General features: G+C 48.0%; 1 protein-coding gene across 11 annotated transcripts in view; it reads left to right on the top strand.

Moving 5' to 3' along the window:
• The window catches only part of DOCK7 (dedicator of cytokinesis 7), a 99,358-nt gene that overhangs the window by 3,934 nt on the left and 78,151 nt on the right, over nt 1-17,273 (top strand). For all 11 annotated transcript variants that reach the window (XM_083846070.1, XM_083846078.1, XM_083846077.1 and 8 more), the window contains exon 2: nt 5,080-5,185. In XM_083846070.1, coding sequence (XP_083702196.1) covers nt 5,080-5,185 — 106 coding nt within the window. The remainder of the gene's footprint in view (nt 1-5,079; nt 5,186-17,273) is intronic.

Raw genomic sequence — 17,273 nt, 5'->3', positions numbered from 1 at the left:
CGCTTAGAGCCCTTTGGCACGGCCTGAGCGATGTGTCAGGGACGCTGACAGCCACCTTTGCCCTGCCTGAGGTTAAACAGGGGCGGCGTGAAGCCTGCGCCCACCGAAACCGACAGCAGAGCTGCCGCTGGCTTCCACGGGCACCACAAGTGCGGTGGGCTCAGCAGGGTGCTCAAGCACTCCGTTCTCTTCCTCTGTCCAGATGCCGTTTGCATTGTCAAAACGCTTTCCTGGATAACTGAAAGTATTTTTAACAGAAGCTTCTTTCCTCTTCTCCAAAAGCTGCGTTGCTGGCCCTGTTCAGCTGCTGTGGATGTCTCGTGCTGGAGTCAGCAGCGCGCTGCGAGGCTTACGGAAATCCCCGGCTGCTCGGCGCGGGCGAGAAGGCAGAACAGCTTGTCTCTGAGGCTCAGCTAGCGCTGCTGCTTTGTCCTAGGCTTCCTTGTTTGTCTTTAACGTGAGAGGTGGCTGTGTTCTCCTGGAGGATCCAGTCCTGTGGTTTTCACAGTCGGGTCTCCTGGGAGCTCAGCCTGGGGGTGATCCTTTCTGCCTTAATACCCGACTGTTGTCAGGAGAGCACCACGGGTCGCGTCGTACGGCGACTGCTGCTTTAATCAGTGGTGAGGAAAAAGGGAACATGTTGTTGTTGTTCATCTCCTGTGCCAATTAAGAACCCACACTTACCCCGCAGCACACAGGATCGGGCAGGGTATTTCCTCCGCTTCAGGTCGTAAATCAAACCCATTCCACTCGAAAGGAGAGGAAGTCGCTCCGGAGGAAGCAGGACCTCGGGTTTCGGAGGAGGGCTGCGTGCAGCGCACGGCGGCGCTGGCAGGGTAGCTCGGGGCCAGAGCTCTCCATCGAGCCAGTTCCCTCGTGCACCACGCCGCGTACCTGTTGACTCACACCGTGGTGGAGCCTGGACGGAGCCATCTGTTGGAAAAGAGAGACTTCCACAAAGCGTTTGGAGAAAGAACGATGTCTCCTACGACATGGGTGCAGGAAAGCTGAGTGTTTTTACAGAGAAGTGACAGCTGTCACCGCATGACGGTCAGTCGCTGGACACTGAGTGAGCACTGAGTTGTGCTAACACCCAAGTCTGAGTGGAAACCCAGTGCTAAGCTCCATTTGGGGCAAAAATAGTTAGCTCTGTTTGACCTGTGTTATTTGTTTCTGAGAAAGGGAAAAGCTCCTAACCCCTCGAGCGACACAACCCAGCATCCAATGTCAAAAGGATGCTAAGGTCCTTGAGAGGTCTTGGTGAGCCTTTCCTTGGGAAGACGAGAAAAACTGATATTTCCAGTACGTTTCCTAAGCTAAAAACAAAAAGGAACATCTCGTGGGTTTGGCAGGGTAAGCCAGATAAAAGCAGGAATATTTTTGTGTTCGGTAACGAAAGATGGACGTGCAAACCAACGGCTTCATTTTATTCGCGGCTCTGAGCGCTGAGAAAACAACCCGTCATGTTTTGCTTTATAAGCCAGCTCCAAGGGGATTTTTTTTTTTCCTCTCCTTTGTCTTTTTTTTTTTTTCTTTTTCCCTGTGTGAACCACATGCACTCACAATAATTAACCAGTGAAGGAGGTCAGAAAGGAAGTGACTGGGGAAGGCGTACTTTAAACATAGAGACCCTGGGCTTCGCGAGACCGCGGGCTGTAATTAACTGGAATGTTTGTCTAAGGATCCCAGGTTACATGCTGAATATAAGATAGCTATTAAAGAGGCAGTTTTTTATGTGTCCTTTTAATTATCAGGAGCTTTAATGGCTCTTGTGTTCCACCAAATGGATTTTTTTTGTTCAGCTGGAGACTATTTGGAGATTTATTTCTTTTTTTCTGGTTGCATTTGGCGTGCCCAAGTTGGTGTAGGAAGCCTTGCTTCTAGTTATAATGGAAACAACGTTCAGGGTTATACTCTAACGTGGCCTACTGGTCATGAATAGATGGCACTCATCATGGACAAAGAGCTTTTGGAGATGGAGGAGTGGAAGCCACCTGCATTACCGCTGGTAGGGAACCGGTGCGATGAAGCCATGAAGAACCCGTCCTAAAATTTGTCAGCTAAGGTGTTTGCTCAACAGGAAAGGGTTGAGTTGTTTCCACTCAAGGGCAGGCCTCACCGGGAGTGAGCGATCAGGATGAAACTGCGTTACGAGGCGAGGCTGCCAGCCGGACCAGAGGGCTCTTGGACCTAACCGATGCCACAAAACCAAGCATAAATACTCTTGGTGTCTAGATTTCATTAGAAGATGGTTTCTAAGCGTCAGAAGCACGATGCTTTCCAGCAGTTCAGTACGTCTGTGAATGCAGCGATGCAGAAGGGTAACTCCCGAGGTCTGTAGGTCGGACTGCGGGCTTGGAGTGAGGTGTAGGAAGTCCTGGAGGCTCCAGTTGGGAATCTGAGGTCTGGCCGTAGCCAGCTCGCTCACGTGGGGAGGGTTTGGTTGCTCAAATGCTAAAGGGGGGGAGCACTGGGACTCGGGGGTAACGATGCCAGTCGTGGTCACACCGGGAGTTGTTCAGCAAGGACTTTCTGTGGTTCGTCCTTGCGATAGTCCTCAGGGGAACTCTTTGTATTCCTTGAGGTTTTTAATGGGGCGCCGACGTGGAGCAGCCGTCGACGCACAGCACACGGTAAGAAGCGGCGCTGATCAGTGCCGCCCCTCGGTTTTATGGCTTCTCTCCGCCTTGGGCATCAAGTGACCTTCCCAGCAGGGATGACGTCGGGCGGTGGAATCGCAGCCGTGCAGACTCGTGGCGCCCCTGAGCAGCGCTGTCGTCGTAGCCGAGCTTGCTTCTGCTTCAGGTTGGGGTAAAACACAGCCGTAGCGGAGTGAAGGTGCACTGACAGGGTGCTCCACATCCAGCAGGGGTCCCAGCCGGGGCCAGCACGCAGAAGAAAGGGCTGAGAACCTCTGGAGCACGGGATGCCAGGCACGTCGGGTTTGTAAAGAGCTGCTGCGTGCAGGAGGAGCCTCGCCGAGTAACGCGTGGGCATCCGTCAGCTGTGCCTTCATGGCTCAGAACGAATTTCCTCCTCGGGCTGTACTTTCCGTCTGGAAACAGCACGTGTCTCTTGAAGCAGGGAAAGATGTCTAGTTTTTCCAGCGCTGCACTGCAGGCAGGACGTAGGTCCCAATCCTCTGCGTACCGTGACAGTGAGAGAGCAGGTTTAAAACAGATCATCTGCAACGCGGGGAAGCGTTTGCGTCGTATCAGCTGCGGATGTGCCACGTTTTCCATGCCAAGCAGCCATTTTAGTGCATCCCAAGTTGTGCCGGAGATACCAGCAGAACGCGTGGTTTGCTCTCGGGTGTGCACGTTGGTGTGTGTGCTCGGGGGGAGCAGGGACGGGGGCGCCTCAGGGTGCTCGGACACCCCCGGCGTGGTCCGTACCCAGCGGGAGCCCTTTGCTGTGCTTCCAGGAGCCACCCTGCAGAAGTGAAAACAGAGCCTCCTGCGGGTAAGGGCAAACATGCAGCAAACAACGTCTTGCAGCCAGAATAAATAAAACCTGTTTTTTTTTTTTTTTTTCCTTCTGCAGTCCGCTTTTTAAAAAGACAACATAATGCTTCCTCTAGCTAATCTTACTCCCATCGTTGGCCCGAGGAAACATCTGCTCTCCACGGTAGGCTTCCTTGCCCCAGCGAGTTCCCTTTTAGAGTTTCCCTCTGTCCCATTGGCATCAGTTGCCTCCACCTGCCCCCATCCCTGCCCACCCTTCGCTGCCGCAGCAGTCCCTGGGCTGGGAGTGCTGCCTGACGGCCGGGCAGGAGGGGTTTATCCCCCGTTATATCGCAGGGTATTAGCAGCCCTCGCACCGTGGTGGCCCGCAGCACCTTCCCCGAGCGATGACTCTGTTCCTGCAAAGATCGCTGATTTGGCAGAAATAAATCCCCCTGACCGGTACCGTGCCCTCGCAGGTGGGGACCTGTGGCTTATTTGCTGCTTCTCGTCTCCGTGGAGCTGGACACCGCGCACCTGGGAGGCAGGGCAGGCTGCGGTGCTGCAGGATGTGGCCCACAAACTGGGCACTGCCCTCTGCAGCAGCACCCTCCTCCTGCCCAGGGCGTGGGGACGGGTTGCTCAGCAGCTTTGCGGCAAAATGGTTTTGTGGGGGAAGAATCTGGGCTGGGGCTTTGCTCTGAAACAAAAGCGTTCCTGCCGAGGCGAGCTGCGGCGTGGCATTTGGCTGCTGGCATTTCCCTCTCCGATGTGCTGTTTGCTGAGGGATCCCCTTGGTGGCTTTACCCAAAGGTTGTGCTTTCAGGCTTACTGCTGAGATCACGGCTTGCCGGGGAAGGTGAAAACCCCAAAAGAGGCCCCGGATATGTTTTACCCTCCATCCACAGGACGACTGATGTGCGTTTCTCCTTGCTGGTGAGAAAAGTTGCCCGCTAGTGGGATTTCTGTCCGGTGGAGAGCACAAGGCATTGTGCTCTGATAGTTGTGTATCCTGCCACCAGCCCACCGTTGTCTTTGCTTTGTGAAAAGGGAAAGGTTTTTGTGGTGACCCGGCCGCTTGTTTCCCCTGTGCTGCTCCCGTGGCGTGTCAGCCCCCCCTGTGTGGGACAGCTTTCCTGCTGCGGAGCTGGGTGCCGCAGGGGCTGGCTGCTGGACGGAAAGGGGCTGCCAGGCCTTGTCCCTGGGACTGCAGCAAACAAAAATAGGTGAGGGATGAGAAAGAGAGAGCAGAGCACAAGAGCAGATGTGTGGCCAGGCTTGGAACTGCCGAGGGGTGCGGGGAGCGCTGGAGGAGAACTTGCCATGGTGGGAACCGGAGGGAGCCTGCTGGGAACACATTTATTTGTGCTCAGTGTCCTGTATTTTGTTGCCACGTGTGTGCACAAAAGAGCAGTTCACAAAGGGAAAAAGATGCACTGTTAAGAACATGGATGTGGAGCCTTGCGAGAATTTCATGATTCTCCAGGAGTTTAGTACACGTGGTCTGCTCTCAGCAGCCGGTGACGCTCTTCTTCCAACCAGTGCACTGAGGGCTTGGTTTTACTCCCGCAGCAGAGGAAAATTGGCTGTGTTGTGATTCTTTTACAGAGATAACGTTGTCCCTGTCTCGTTTCAGAACCGTAGCTGCTGAAGTCAGGAAGCAGATCTCAGGGCAGTATGGAGGGTCTCCCCAGCTCCTCAAAAACCTCAATATCGGAGGCAGCGTCTCTCATCATACGACTGTAAGTAACGCTCGGAACACGGAAGAGTGAAGGAGGTGTGCACAGTTTGATTACTGTTTGGAAAGAAATCGCAGGGCCTGTTCACATAGTGACAGGTTGTTGACCTAAGCTGATAACACCAAAGTAAATAATTCTGTGCAGAAAAATGCTAATTTTGGAGGTCTCTGTCCTGCAAGTCACTTGGTGTGGTTGGGAGTTCGTGTTCCTGCAGAAGCTTTGTAGGACACAGGGGCTCCCTTGACCAGATCTTAGTTGCTTTATCCCAGAGCAGCTTGCACTGGACATTAAATTCCACGTGCACGTCTGGGTCTCCCCACAAAGAGCTCCTTGCAAGCTCGTGCTCTTCAGGTATCTGTGTTCTCATCATTCTCAAGAGTGGGACCACAGTTACAAAGCTCATTTGGTTTTCAGAGGAAATTTAAATGTTATTGCGAAAGTTTGAATGTGGTTATTCTTCAGGAATGTATATTTATTCACGTGTTTACAGTCCACTTTCAAGAGTGGCTGAAACGTAGGCCACGCTGTGAGGTTCACCCTCTCTGAAATCTGATTTCCTTGCATGGCCTCTCAGTAACCTTCAAAACTTACTCAGCATGGTGATATAAATTTCAAGTGTTCAGTAAACTTTTCCAGGCTGGAACTGTATTTTTGGAAGTGTTATTTTGATTTGGGTTGTTCCTCTGGGTCATAGCAGTTTCCTTTGCAGCAGTCAACTTAGAAAACAACTACTATAGCGTCTCGCTTTCTTCAAAGAGGGGTGATTAGATCAGGCAGTGCTGGAAATATGCCTTGAATTTGATAATCTGTACAAGCATTCTGAGGTCACAAGAGTTCTTCTCTCGTTTTGGGGTAGTGTCCTGAGCATCTCAAAAGGGATCTCGAAGACTAAGTCGGCCCCTAGTCAACTCGAGTGACTTTGGTGCAGGCTGAAGGTCCATCTTTAAGGAGATAGGGCTGTGCCGGAACAGCTGGGAGCTGGAGGGGGCTGGAATTGGCATTGATTCCCCGTACATCAGCTGTGTCCAAGAAGAGCAGAAGGCCGACGCTGCTGTGTGTACAGCCTTAATGCCATGAGCACAGAGCAGGAGGGGTTAACGAGCGTGGTGTGTCCACCTAGTGCTTTATCACGGCAGGCTCCGTAGGGGTGTGGAATGATAATACAAAGCCCTGACTTGGCAGATCTGACTATCTTCTGCATAATCCAGTAATTAGGGAAAAGGGAGGCCCTGCTGCTGTTAGCAGCATGGGGCTGGGTGGAGCGCTCTGGGTCACGCGCCCACTTCCCTGCGGCGATGGATAGCTGAGGAACAGGCAGCTGCCTCTCAAGGACCCACTGGAAGTCCATCCCACAGACGTCTGGGCCTCACTTGTCTCACACGTGGTCTCAGCCAGGAGCAAGTTGGGTGAATTGCCCTTCTACTGCCCATTGCTCTCATAAAGCAGGATCTCCTCGGTGTGCCTCTCCAAGCTGTTCTTCAGCCAGAAGATAGTTTTAATGTATTTTTGATAATTATTATTCGTTGGTTGTATCGCTTGTTTTCCATCTGAGTCATCTCTTCCACTTTTTCTTTCTACTTCTAATCTTTTTCTGTTCTGCCACCATCACATGCTCAAAGCTTCAGTCCTGCTGATCTGCACATACAATTCTTAATGCAGATCTGATTTATCGGTCACAACATTGTCGGCCCTGTCTTGGCTTCTCGTGTCTCTCGTTATCCTGTTGCTGTTGTGTTCCCTGGTAAATCTACGCAAGAATCTCTAAAAATCCTGGCAAAGGTCTTGCTAACTGGAAGCAGCCTTTGAACCTTCCCTATCAAACCGCGTTGTGTGACGGCTGATGTGCTTAGCTGCTGGTTTGTCATATTAAATTCTGAGCTGAGCAGAGATGCTTTCAGAAGTACGATTACCATGGAGTGATAGTTTGTAGGGGATAGTCTGTAGGAGAAGTGGGTTTAGGCAAGCCGTAAATCTCTGTCTTAAGGCTGCATAATATAGCAGAGGTTTGCTTGTAAGGAATTTTGGGTTAATTTCTCTCCCTTAAGCATCATCAGAATCTGCTGTTCTTGCCTGTTGTGTTTGGTAACAAACATTTTGCCGAGAGAAAGCATTACTGCTGTTAAACTGAAATAGCAATTTGCTGTGAAGTTCAGAAGTTAGTGTCGTAAGACTGGTATGGTGAAGAAATGGAGGGCCCTGGGTCTTCATGGCAGTTCTGTGTAGCCGTACGGGTTTAAAAGCCCACAGCAGGATTCGTGGCGTGGGTTTACATTTTAATAATGCCGTGATCGAGTTTCGCACGGATATGCCCGCAACGGCAGCAAGTTGTACTGCTGAGTGCGTGACGCGGAGCTGGAGGACTCGTAAAGGTACAGCAGATGTGGTGTCTCCTATCGGACGCATCTTGCTGGTCGTGCTGAGTACTTACGTAGGCAGCTACCGTCCAGATGAGGTCACATCACTGAGTCTCTGTTGGCAGTTGCCAGCAGCAGCCGCTTCTGGTAACGCGTCCGTGAGTCTGGTGTTATCTGATCACATCCAGTGTGATGTAGGCATCTGTAAGCAGAAACGTGTGCTTTTGTGAATGAAAGGCAGCGTGCTGCGTGTGCCTGGCCCTTCTGTTTCTTGTTGGCTGAAGCCAGTGCAGGAACTTTTCACGCTCAGCAGCTTTGGGTGTGGTTGAACCCAGGATAAATGCAAAAAACTGTCAGCTGAATTTTAGCAAGTCTCTTTCCTTTTGCTTCACAAGCAACAGCCAAAATGCTGCCAGAACTGTTTCTAATTTTGTCTCTGGTGGAGCTGGAGAGAAGATGCTGCTTTTGGCTGACTGCACAGGAGCTTGCAATTTATTATTGTCAACCTCCGCCCTTCTGCCACTTTGAGAGCAGCTGATTTTAATTGTGTGTCCCTCAAACCACAAGTACAGGTCCAAAGCCTTCAGAGGCCTTTGCTGTGTGCCCTCACATGCCGAATGGATCTCCTCACAGGACGCAGCCTTTGCAGCATGGAGCTTTTATTTCTGAAATTCAGAACAGGAGGCGCTGACAGGTTGTTATGGAGAAGTAGGAGCTGGTGAGGTCTTAGTACGATGAAGGAGCTTTTATTTTCTGAAGCTACTTCTGCAAGTCCCTCTAAACCGGTATGTAGAGTGTGTGCTTACACCTTGCTATTTGGGTTCAGGATCGTAAGCCACGGGCTGTGCTCATCTCTTCTGTGCTTTGAGAGGTTTGGTGTTCCCTTGTGGGAGCCCGGGCTTCTCCAGCTCCCACTGAACAGCTGCTCAAGAGCAATTTATGGGATTGAATTCACTGGAAACAGAGATCTTTCACTTCCCTTCAAAGAATTCCCCAGCATCTTGCAGGACGGGATATTTACTTTGTTTATTTGATGAACCGGACTGTTTACTATGGGCTATTATAATCCCTTGTGACTAACCACTTTCGTTTCTATTCAAGTTTGTGTTTTTTTTTTCTGTTGAGCAACTCCTTGTGCTCTGGTGCTTGTTAACTCTGCCTGCTGACCCTTGCACCTGGCCTTTCTGCTGACTGCCGCGGTGTGGCGGAGCATTTGAGGATGCTGCAGTGCTTTTACCTGGATGAAGCTGGGTGGTTGGGCAGTGGTCAGACTGCCATTAGTGTGACTCAAAGCTTTCTCTGCATCCTGATGTGCCTGTTTTGGTTTGCTGTTTAATGGCTGCCTGTTGTGCTGCTTTGGTTTAAGAGCAGAGTTTAGGATTGTATCTACAAATGGACCTGTACTCCATTTGTTCCCTGTGTTTGCTGGCCTTTTATGAGAGCAGGTGATGTTACCAAAGGACAGAAAATAAGCACTAGGTATATGGACTTCTCTTCCTTTCCTGATGTGTAGTTGAGCTGTTGTCTTCTGTGTTCTGCAACCGTTGTTGCTTAATAACACTAATATTTTTCAACTCATACAATGACTTGTAAAATCTTCGATTTCTGAATACTTCATTTTTGAGTGCTAAAGATAGTAATTGACATGTCCTTGGTGGTTGTCCAAAGGTTGACTTTTTTCTCCAGAAAAGAAATTTTTCATTTAAAAAAAAAAACCAAAACCTCTAGAGATATATTTTAATTAGAAGATCAGCATTTCACAGAACTTGCAAAGAAGCAGGAGGTATGTATAATCAATTGTTTTACAGCAAAATGACAGCTGTTTCCAAAGGACTAGGGGTGATACTTCCTATCTGCTAGCGTGTGTTACTGCAGAACTGAGCACTGCTAAGAGGAGGAACACCGGTATGAGAAATGCTAATTAGCCTGGGAATAAAGGGGGGCTGGATTCTTGGACATGATGTGATTCGATTCGACCGCGCATCTGAGCTGCTTTCAGTGCACCATTTTCTTCATGTAAAACAAAGGTGCTGACATTTACATATCTTTGTAAAGCTCTGCCAGGTTTATGGGCATTGTTAGGGCTAATTGAAGCTTTGTCGCGGGTTTATTGGATGTCAGACTTGGGTTCTGTAAATGCAAAGATAGTATCTAATTATTAAATAAGAGAATATACTTTAATTGTATATTTCCATTGTTTATTTTAGCATCATTTAAGAGAAGAAGAAAAGATAATTTATGCAAATGAATGGAAAACACTGCAAGGGAAAATCTGACAATATCCTATGTGGGATAGAAAAGGGCGTTTTGAAGTGTTCGGAGCCAAGTAATTTTATCACCAAAATTACTAAAATGGAAAGGAAAATGAGCCAAGTCTTAATGTTCTCTCAAAGCTGATTAAGGCTTAATAGTGACTCCCATTATATGTATTTCCTGGAGGTTGTGCCCTGCCTGGCTGAATGGTCTGTCCTCGGCAGCCAGGGGAGGATGGGAGAGGCATCCACATCCTCTTCCCTGCCTCCTCCCACTGGGGATTGCTCACAGTTAACTCTGCTCTGGTGCAGGCGCTTTCTTTAGTGAACCCAGACTGCTAGGTGCTGGTTATGGGATCAGCAGAGAGTCCTGCTGCAGGGGCTGAGCTTTTTACACGCAGAGTTGGTGAGTCTGGTGTTCACGGAACGGTTGCTGAGGCTCACTTGTCTGCAATAATTTAAGCAGTTTAAACATTAGCAGAGATAACTAATCTTAACTAAATGCTATTATACCAAGTCAATTCGCTTACTTACAGGAAGCGTTACGACAGGCCTGCTAATAAATACTCAGTATCTAAAAATGCAATTAAATCCTGGTCTTTGTTTATTCAAGTTCGTTGTGACACATCTTCAGGAGTAAAACAGCCAGCTCTGACCGGCAGAACAGGAGACCTGAGGCTGAAGGTCCAGCGTGGTACCCTGAGCGTCGTCGGTCAGCAGCGCTGAGCCTGGCCCCGCGGTGGCTCTGCAGGGTTTGGCCGGGTGCTGGTGCTTCCTGATGACTTCCTTGGGAGCTCAGGGGCAGCGCTGAGACGTTGTGACCATCCGTACCCAGAGCATGGTTTGTTAGCTGATGCTTTGCTCCCCACAAATGCGAACCCGCAGGGTCCGGAGGGACCTATCTGTGCTGCTCTGATGTATTGTTTCTGCCAAAAGTCTGTGAGTTTTCTGCAGTCTCTGGTCAAACTGCGTTTGATTTGTTTCATCTCTTTAAGAAGGGAGCTTTGATGTTTCCTTTGTCTCGGTTTCGGGGCTCTCAGTTTCGGCGCAGTTTATCAGAGGGTAGCGATCTCTTTCAGATCTGTCTCAGCACTTGCATTTTCTATATCAAAGTCTTTCCGTTCTTGAAATACTCCTGTGGTGAAATTACATAAATCTTAGTCATCAAAGAAGGTGCTTTCTTCTTACCCATCCTTGGAGGTATAGCTCGTGTTTTCTGTATTTTGTAAGAAGCTGCTTTGGTATTCCCAGATAACTAATTAATCTCTGATTAATATTTCTATACCCAAATGGCTCCTTACATTAGCAGCCAGTTATAAGAGCAAATAACCTGGTGATATTTGTACATGAAACTGGTTTTGTGACTGGGAGTTAGTCATTATATGTAGGATCCTCTTTAGGTATTATGTATATTTACAAATATTTTCTTTCATTAGAGGCTTTCCCCATTTCAAACTTCATGACACTATACGAATTTGGCACCCATTACAGATCATTGGTCTTGTCTGTAAAAAATAATCCAAAACTTAATGGTAAGTGCCTGTAGAAATTTTTGCTTACAGAATGCTTACAGAAACTTTTTGAGGGAGTTTAATAGATATTTTTTTCCTTTGCACAGAGGAAAACTGATTCGTGATTTACAACAACGTGCCTTAAATATCACTGAATTTCCTTAAGGAACATAACCTTCATATTCTTTTACACAAAGGTCACTTTCTCAAACACATTTTCAAGTAAAACGTATTTTTTTCTAGAGAGTTTCTATCTATCCTAGACCAGTGTCTTGAGAAGGGTGAAGATGCCCTTTATTTGAAGAAGATTCTTTGGTGGACCAAATGGATCTTAGCTTCACCAGCAGTAGTACGTTTGCAGTTTGAAATAAAGGACTTTTTAATCATCTATTCTCTGTAGCATTTGCATGTTTCAAAACACCATGCAAAAGAAGTGCTGAGGGCAAAGCAGGAGATAGGAAGCTGCATTCCAGAGGCAGCCTGCGTGCATGTGGTAGGGACTGCATTTTCTGGCTGAGGAGGTGTCATCCTCGCTGAGGGCTGGTAGCCGGCTGTGGTTGATGAAAAGCAGAGATTGCCTAGGAATCTCCTTAGCTCATTTGAATATTTCCATATATTATAAATGCAGCTGAGAATTTAAATGCATGATTTCTCTGTGCTCGCCAGTCATTAGGAATATGAAATTAAGTGTATGGATTTTCTTGAACTGCAGCAATGACAGCGGATGGTTCTAAGAAAACGGGATTCTTAGAATTTGGAACCAGGGATGACCATTTTTGGAGCAAGTGTTACGGTGAAGTAAAATGTAGTTTACACGAGTAGAACATGTTTTTTAATTCCTTGAGCATTGTCAGTGGTTAATATTGCATTGCTCATGTTTCAGAGCCTCTTAGATTAACTATGGCCTGTAGCTTGCAATTAAAACCGAACCAGATGTTTCTGTTTAGCAAATATATTTAAACCCTTACCCTCTCTAACTTGACTGCAATTTTTATTTTTTTTTTTAGCGGCATATTTCCCGTATTCCCAGATTTACACCGAGTCCTTTCTGCAGTCCGTCAGATAGATTTCTTGCCTGCTCCTGCAGCTCTCTGAGATACCAGTCTGCCTTTCAGGGGGACTCTGCCTAACAGGAGCAGGCCATCTGCATTCCTGAATGCTCCGCAAGGGAAGTGCCTGTTTGCCCTGGAGACCTAGCCGATAGCTCAGAGGAGGCTGGGGCTCAGCTTTGAAATGCTAATCTGTTTCTTCTGTCCTTCCAAGATTTTGCCCAGGGAGGCCGTGGGTGGGAAGTTGGTATTAATATAGAATTTGAAGCTTTGGCGCAATCTGTTGCAGTTTTAGCACATTATAAATTGTTTAATATTTAAGGCGGTATTGAAGTTAAGGCGGAACTTCGTCCTACTTTCAAAATGACCAAGAAAAATCACCCTGATTTTGAAAAAGTGCCAGGTAAAACTAGTAGTCAGGATTCTCCTTGTGACGAGGAGCTCTGCGAGGTTAATTTTTCAAGGTCTCTTATCGTGTCCGCACCAGGAATTTTACTCCTCCACAGGAGACGGGAGATACAACCCTCCAGTCTTTGCCAATATCATTTTTACAAGGCCCCAAGTTGTACTGTGATCCTCAAAGACAAATGCAGACTGGGTCTGTGCCCCTGGCAGGTAGGCATCTTGATAAAAGGAAAAATGGTCTTGGACTGGGACAAGGGGAGCTTGGGTTCAAATCCCTGTTTTGCTGGATGCGTCCTGCCAAGCCATCATGCCATAACCGATTAAAATGCTGCTGTGACCCCTCGCGAGAATGAGCATCTTGGGAGGGTGAGTAGGGGAGGGAGGAGGAAATGAGAAGGAAATGGTGATTTTCATGGCTGTGCTGACACATGCTAGCAGGAAGTCTGCAAAATCATAGCTGGGACCTGAGTGTGCTGCTGAGAGTGCATGTCCCACAAGACTACTCGTGGTGCTCCGTAGGATAGGTGTGAGTTAGGCAACAAACTGTTGGAATAGGATCTAGAAATCTCCCCTCTGCCCAGCTCTTTGTGTAGGGAAATGATAGGTTCAAGTCCCTTAGGCAAAAATCTGAATGCCTGTGGGTATTGGGCCGCACAGCAGTGATCTTCACAGGCTGTTTTCAGTGCTTCTGTCAGTGTCTGTGAGATGGGGTTGGTAATTGTCCCTGTTTCTGCCCTCGCTGCCGCTGTGATCCCTTACTGGGCTTCTGTGCTGTGCTCAGGACAACAGACCTTAATTTTTTAGGTACTAGCATAGATGTAATTGCTTCATTAAGGAAGCAAACTGCAGGGGAAGGTTGTTCAGGCAAGGGCCCATAATGATGGCTAATGAAATGGTATGCTAATTAAATACTTCTCCTTTGGTCATTCCTTAAGCGTGATGGAAAAGTGCCTTGATGGAAAGTGTCCCCGCTGCCTGGTCAGTGCCCAGCGAGGCGTCCCTGCAGCCTTCTGGATTGCCTCGTCCTGCACGCCGCTGGCTGCTGCTGTCCCCGTCCCTGCCAGCCGCTCCAGGCCAGCACCGCAGCGTGGCTCTGCCCTTGGCTTCCTATTTTTTGCCTCCTTGGTAGGGCAGAAAAGGGCACGAGCCTTGCAGCGTGGTGCCCCAGGTGCAGAGCTCCTTCCGTGGTAGCCGTTTGTCCCTGCAGCTCCTGGGTGGGACGCGTGGCTGAAGTAAGTGGGAGTTCGTGTTACCCTGCACGGGGTTATGCAGTGTCCTCCTGGAGAGGTTCATGCTCCTGTCACCAGGTTTGTGCAGGTGCTGCTTCTGTAACTGATGATGATGATATGGGTGCTCAGAAGAAGAAAAAAATAGGAGGGAGACACGTTTTGGCTAGTGGCGCACTAAAACTACAGCAAAATACTATGTTTACTGTCTAGAGAAGGACAAAGTCGATAGGAAGCGAAATTTTATTTTCAAGCTTTTAAGGGGATATAACAGTGAAGAATAACACAGCCTTAAAGAAGAAAGCTTGACTGTCCCTGTTTCAGGAGAGTTATAAACCTTTGAAATAGGGTTTTGTAGTGCAACTGCTGAGAGCCATAGCTGCAGCAGCACAGATGCACGTATGGAATACGTGCGTTAAATAGTTTATATAAGCCAAATCAATGGGGCTGGTGTCTCAGTTAAGCCGACAGAGTGTGTGCCCTTGGTCAGATTAAGGATATTTGCAAAACCATGGCTTGCAAGTGATGTTTGATTTGGGGTGATTGGGACGTGTAAGTGTGAAAAAGGGATTGTTTGATTTCTGCCATACCAGAAGCTTAGGGGTATGTCGTGTTGGGTGTTAGGTTGGCGAGTGAGCAGGCCATGCCCCTCGTAGTTACACCAAGTGTCCCTCTTACCCCTGTGTAGTCCTATTGATTTCTGTAGCCCCAGAAGAGCTCTTGCTGTGAGTGAAGTGGCCCTAGGGATCAAGACTGAGTGAAAACTGTGTTAAGGAATTATCTGAAAGTCTATCCAAAAATTGATCTTTAATTACAGGCTGTTCAAAATCAAGAAGTACTTTTTAAAAGAGCAATAATCACGATGCTGAGAACAGGCTTTCCTTTGCATATTTTTAGCATGTATTTGCTGTTAATTTAAATCATTCTGTTGTCCTAGCTGAGAAGATGGTCAGAGCTCCTGCACAGCTTCAGTTTCTGGAGGGGCTTCCTAAACCCCTGTTGGTGGGAGCAGACACCCTGTGAGCGATTTCCTAACAGCAGCGCTCCAGTATTCATTCCCCTGCAAGGTGTCATTAGCGGGTTGGTAGGTGGACTGCCCGCTGGCAGATACTTGACTGAAATTGTCCCTGTGTTATCTGGAGTCTGATGAAGAAAAAACATCTGCATATGGAGGAAACACCTCTGATGCTTTCTAGGAGCCGCCAGGGCGAGGTGAGAAGGCATTTCGTGGCAGCAGAGGGAGGATTGCAAGATGGAGCTGTCCGGCCTGTCAACAAACAGCGGTGTGGAATCACAGAATGGTTTGGGTTGGAAGGGATCTTAAAGACCATCTAGTTCCAGTCCGCTGCCATGGGCAGGGACATTGGAAGAGGACATCTTTGTAGCTCCTCACATTCCCTACATTTCTGCAGCAGCAGTTTTCAAAACCTTCTTATATGCAGCTGAAAGTGGGACTTGATATTCTCCTGATAGTCTGGAGATCAGCCATACATCAGAATGATGCACAAGGATAAGGACGAAACTCCCATACACTAAGAAGGTATCACAGCCATCTTAGGCCATGGGAGTTGGCTGTTGAGGTAGACTAGGTCTGGAGACTCAGCGATGAGATAAAACAGGTTCTGCTCCTCGGTTAGCAATGAAGCTGGGATGGTTACGTTGGATAACCTGGTCTTTATCTGAACTTGTCTGACTCCTTCAGTGTGAGCACTGGACCTGATGGATTTGTTTAAGAATTTCAGACAGCTGATGCTTTGGCCAGGCTGCAGGTAACAGAAAAATAGCCCCTTGTATACTGTTCTTGATCTTGGTCTCATCCACAGCTTCAGAGGGATGCAGGAGCGTAGAGCAGGACGGGACAAGTTAAGCCGTCAGCAGCAAGCAGCCATCGAGGAGCTGTGGTGATTCAGTTCAAACACGGGGATGCCATTTGGGTTCACTTTCCATTTGGTGTGCTAGTTCATCCTTTTTTCCTCCTCCTCTTTCATCACTTCTTCCCCCACAAATATCTAAAGCTTAAAATAATGTGCTTGCCTTTTATCTGCCAATAGTCTGACACGAAGTAGTTCCTCTTCATAGCCATGAATTTACGTTTGGCCTGTTTACTCAGGTGCTAGACAGTATTTCTGGCTGCACAGATGGTGAGTCTAATACGGGCTTCTGGGTTTGACTTTTATGTTTGTTTACATCTTCATGGTACAATAGTTATCTGAAGAGACAAACTGGAAAATTGTGAAGTGTAACCTTGGGCCTAAAACTGAGGTGTATGAAGGGCTTGGAAATCCCTGGAGCCTGGCACTGCATCGCCCCACTAGCACTGCTGCCATTTCTCTAGAGGGCCAGCTGGTTCTCCTTCTGTCAAATGTATCACGATGCTGCTGTTGGACAAGTGAAATTTGAGTTGTAAAATGCCAGGAATCGGGAAACGTGGCACAGCTGTGGCAGTCCCTGCCCTGTGTCCGCTCAGTCCTGCGTGGCCTCTGCGTTACTACAGAGAATTTTTTCTTTGGCTTCTGTATTTTTCTGCAGTTTATCAGGGTGTGAGGAAATGTGAAAGACCAGAGGGAATGAGGAAAAGGTGCCTCTTTACTAGCCTGGGAAAATGTGTAGGTAAATTAATACATGCTGATCTAAACGTTTGCACAGTCGGTTCCGCTCTACTAAGCCAGCCCACGAAAATGGTGGGTGGGCTGAAAGTGTGGAACAGGGGTCAGCGGGAAGAGCAAAAGTAAGTCTTAAAATGTTAGGGCTTACAAGTAGGGTGAGCCAAGCAGGTTTAAGTCGCCCTGAGGGGCTCTCTCAGCATGCTGTTGCAGTGGGAGGGCCTGAGTGAGGGTTTTCCCACATCTCTGCCACCCCAAAGCTCTGTGGCCGTCACCCAGTGATTTTGTTATTTTTGTCTTTGTTTACAAGAAGTCCCCCTTTCTATATTCTTTGGAGATTCAGTGGTGGAAAGGATTGTGTGCACGCAAAGTAGCGGCAGTAGTATGTAGCAGCTCTTCGGAAAAAAGCATGCACTTCTAGCAATTCCTCAACAATGATACATGACGATTACATTGCACCTCTTTACACAGAAATTAATTGTGCCTTTTACCTAAATTGCAGAAATTAACACTGGGTTTCTAGACATGTTTTATTTTACTTTTCTGTGTGGACCAGATTCTTATCAGGTATGAAGTCATCTGGCCTAACTCACCTGACTTTATTGGAGTCACGCCATCTTCCTGCTGAAGGTTTGGCCTTCTGTGTTATAAGAAAATTACAGTATTCGTTGAGGTTGGCTGTGGCAGGAGA

This window comes from Anser anser (genome assembly GCF_964211835.1).
Source record: "Anser anser genome assembly, chromosome: 8".
Lineage (NCBI taxonomy): Eukaryota > Metazoa > Chordata > Aves > Anseriformes > Anatidae > Anser > Anser anser.
Note: the sequence above shows the minus strand (reverse complement) of the source record. Positions and strands in the feature narration are given on the sequence as shown.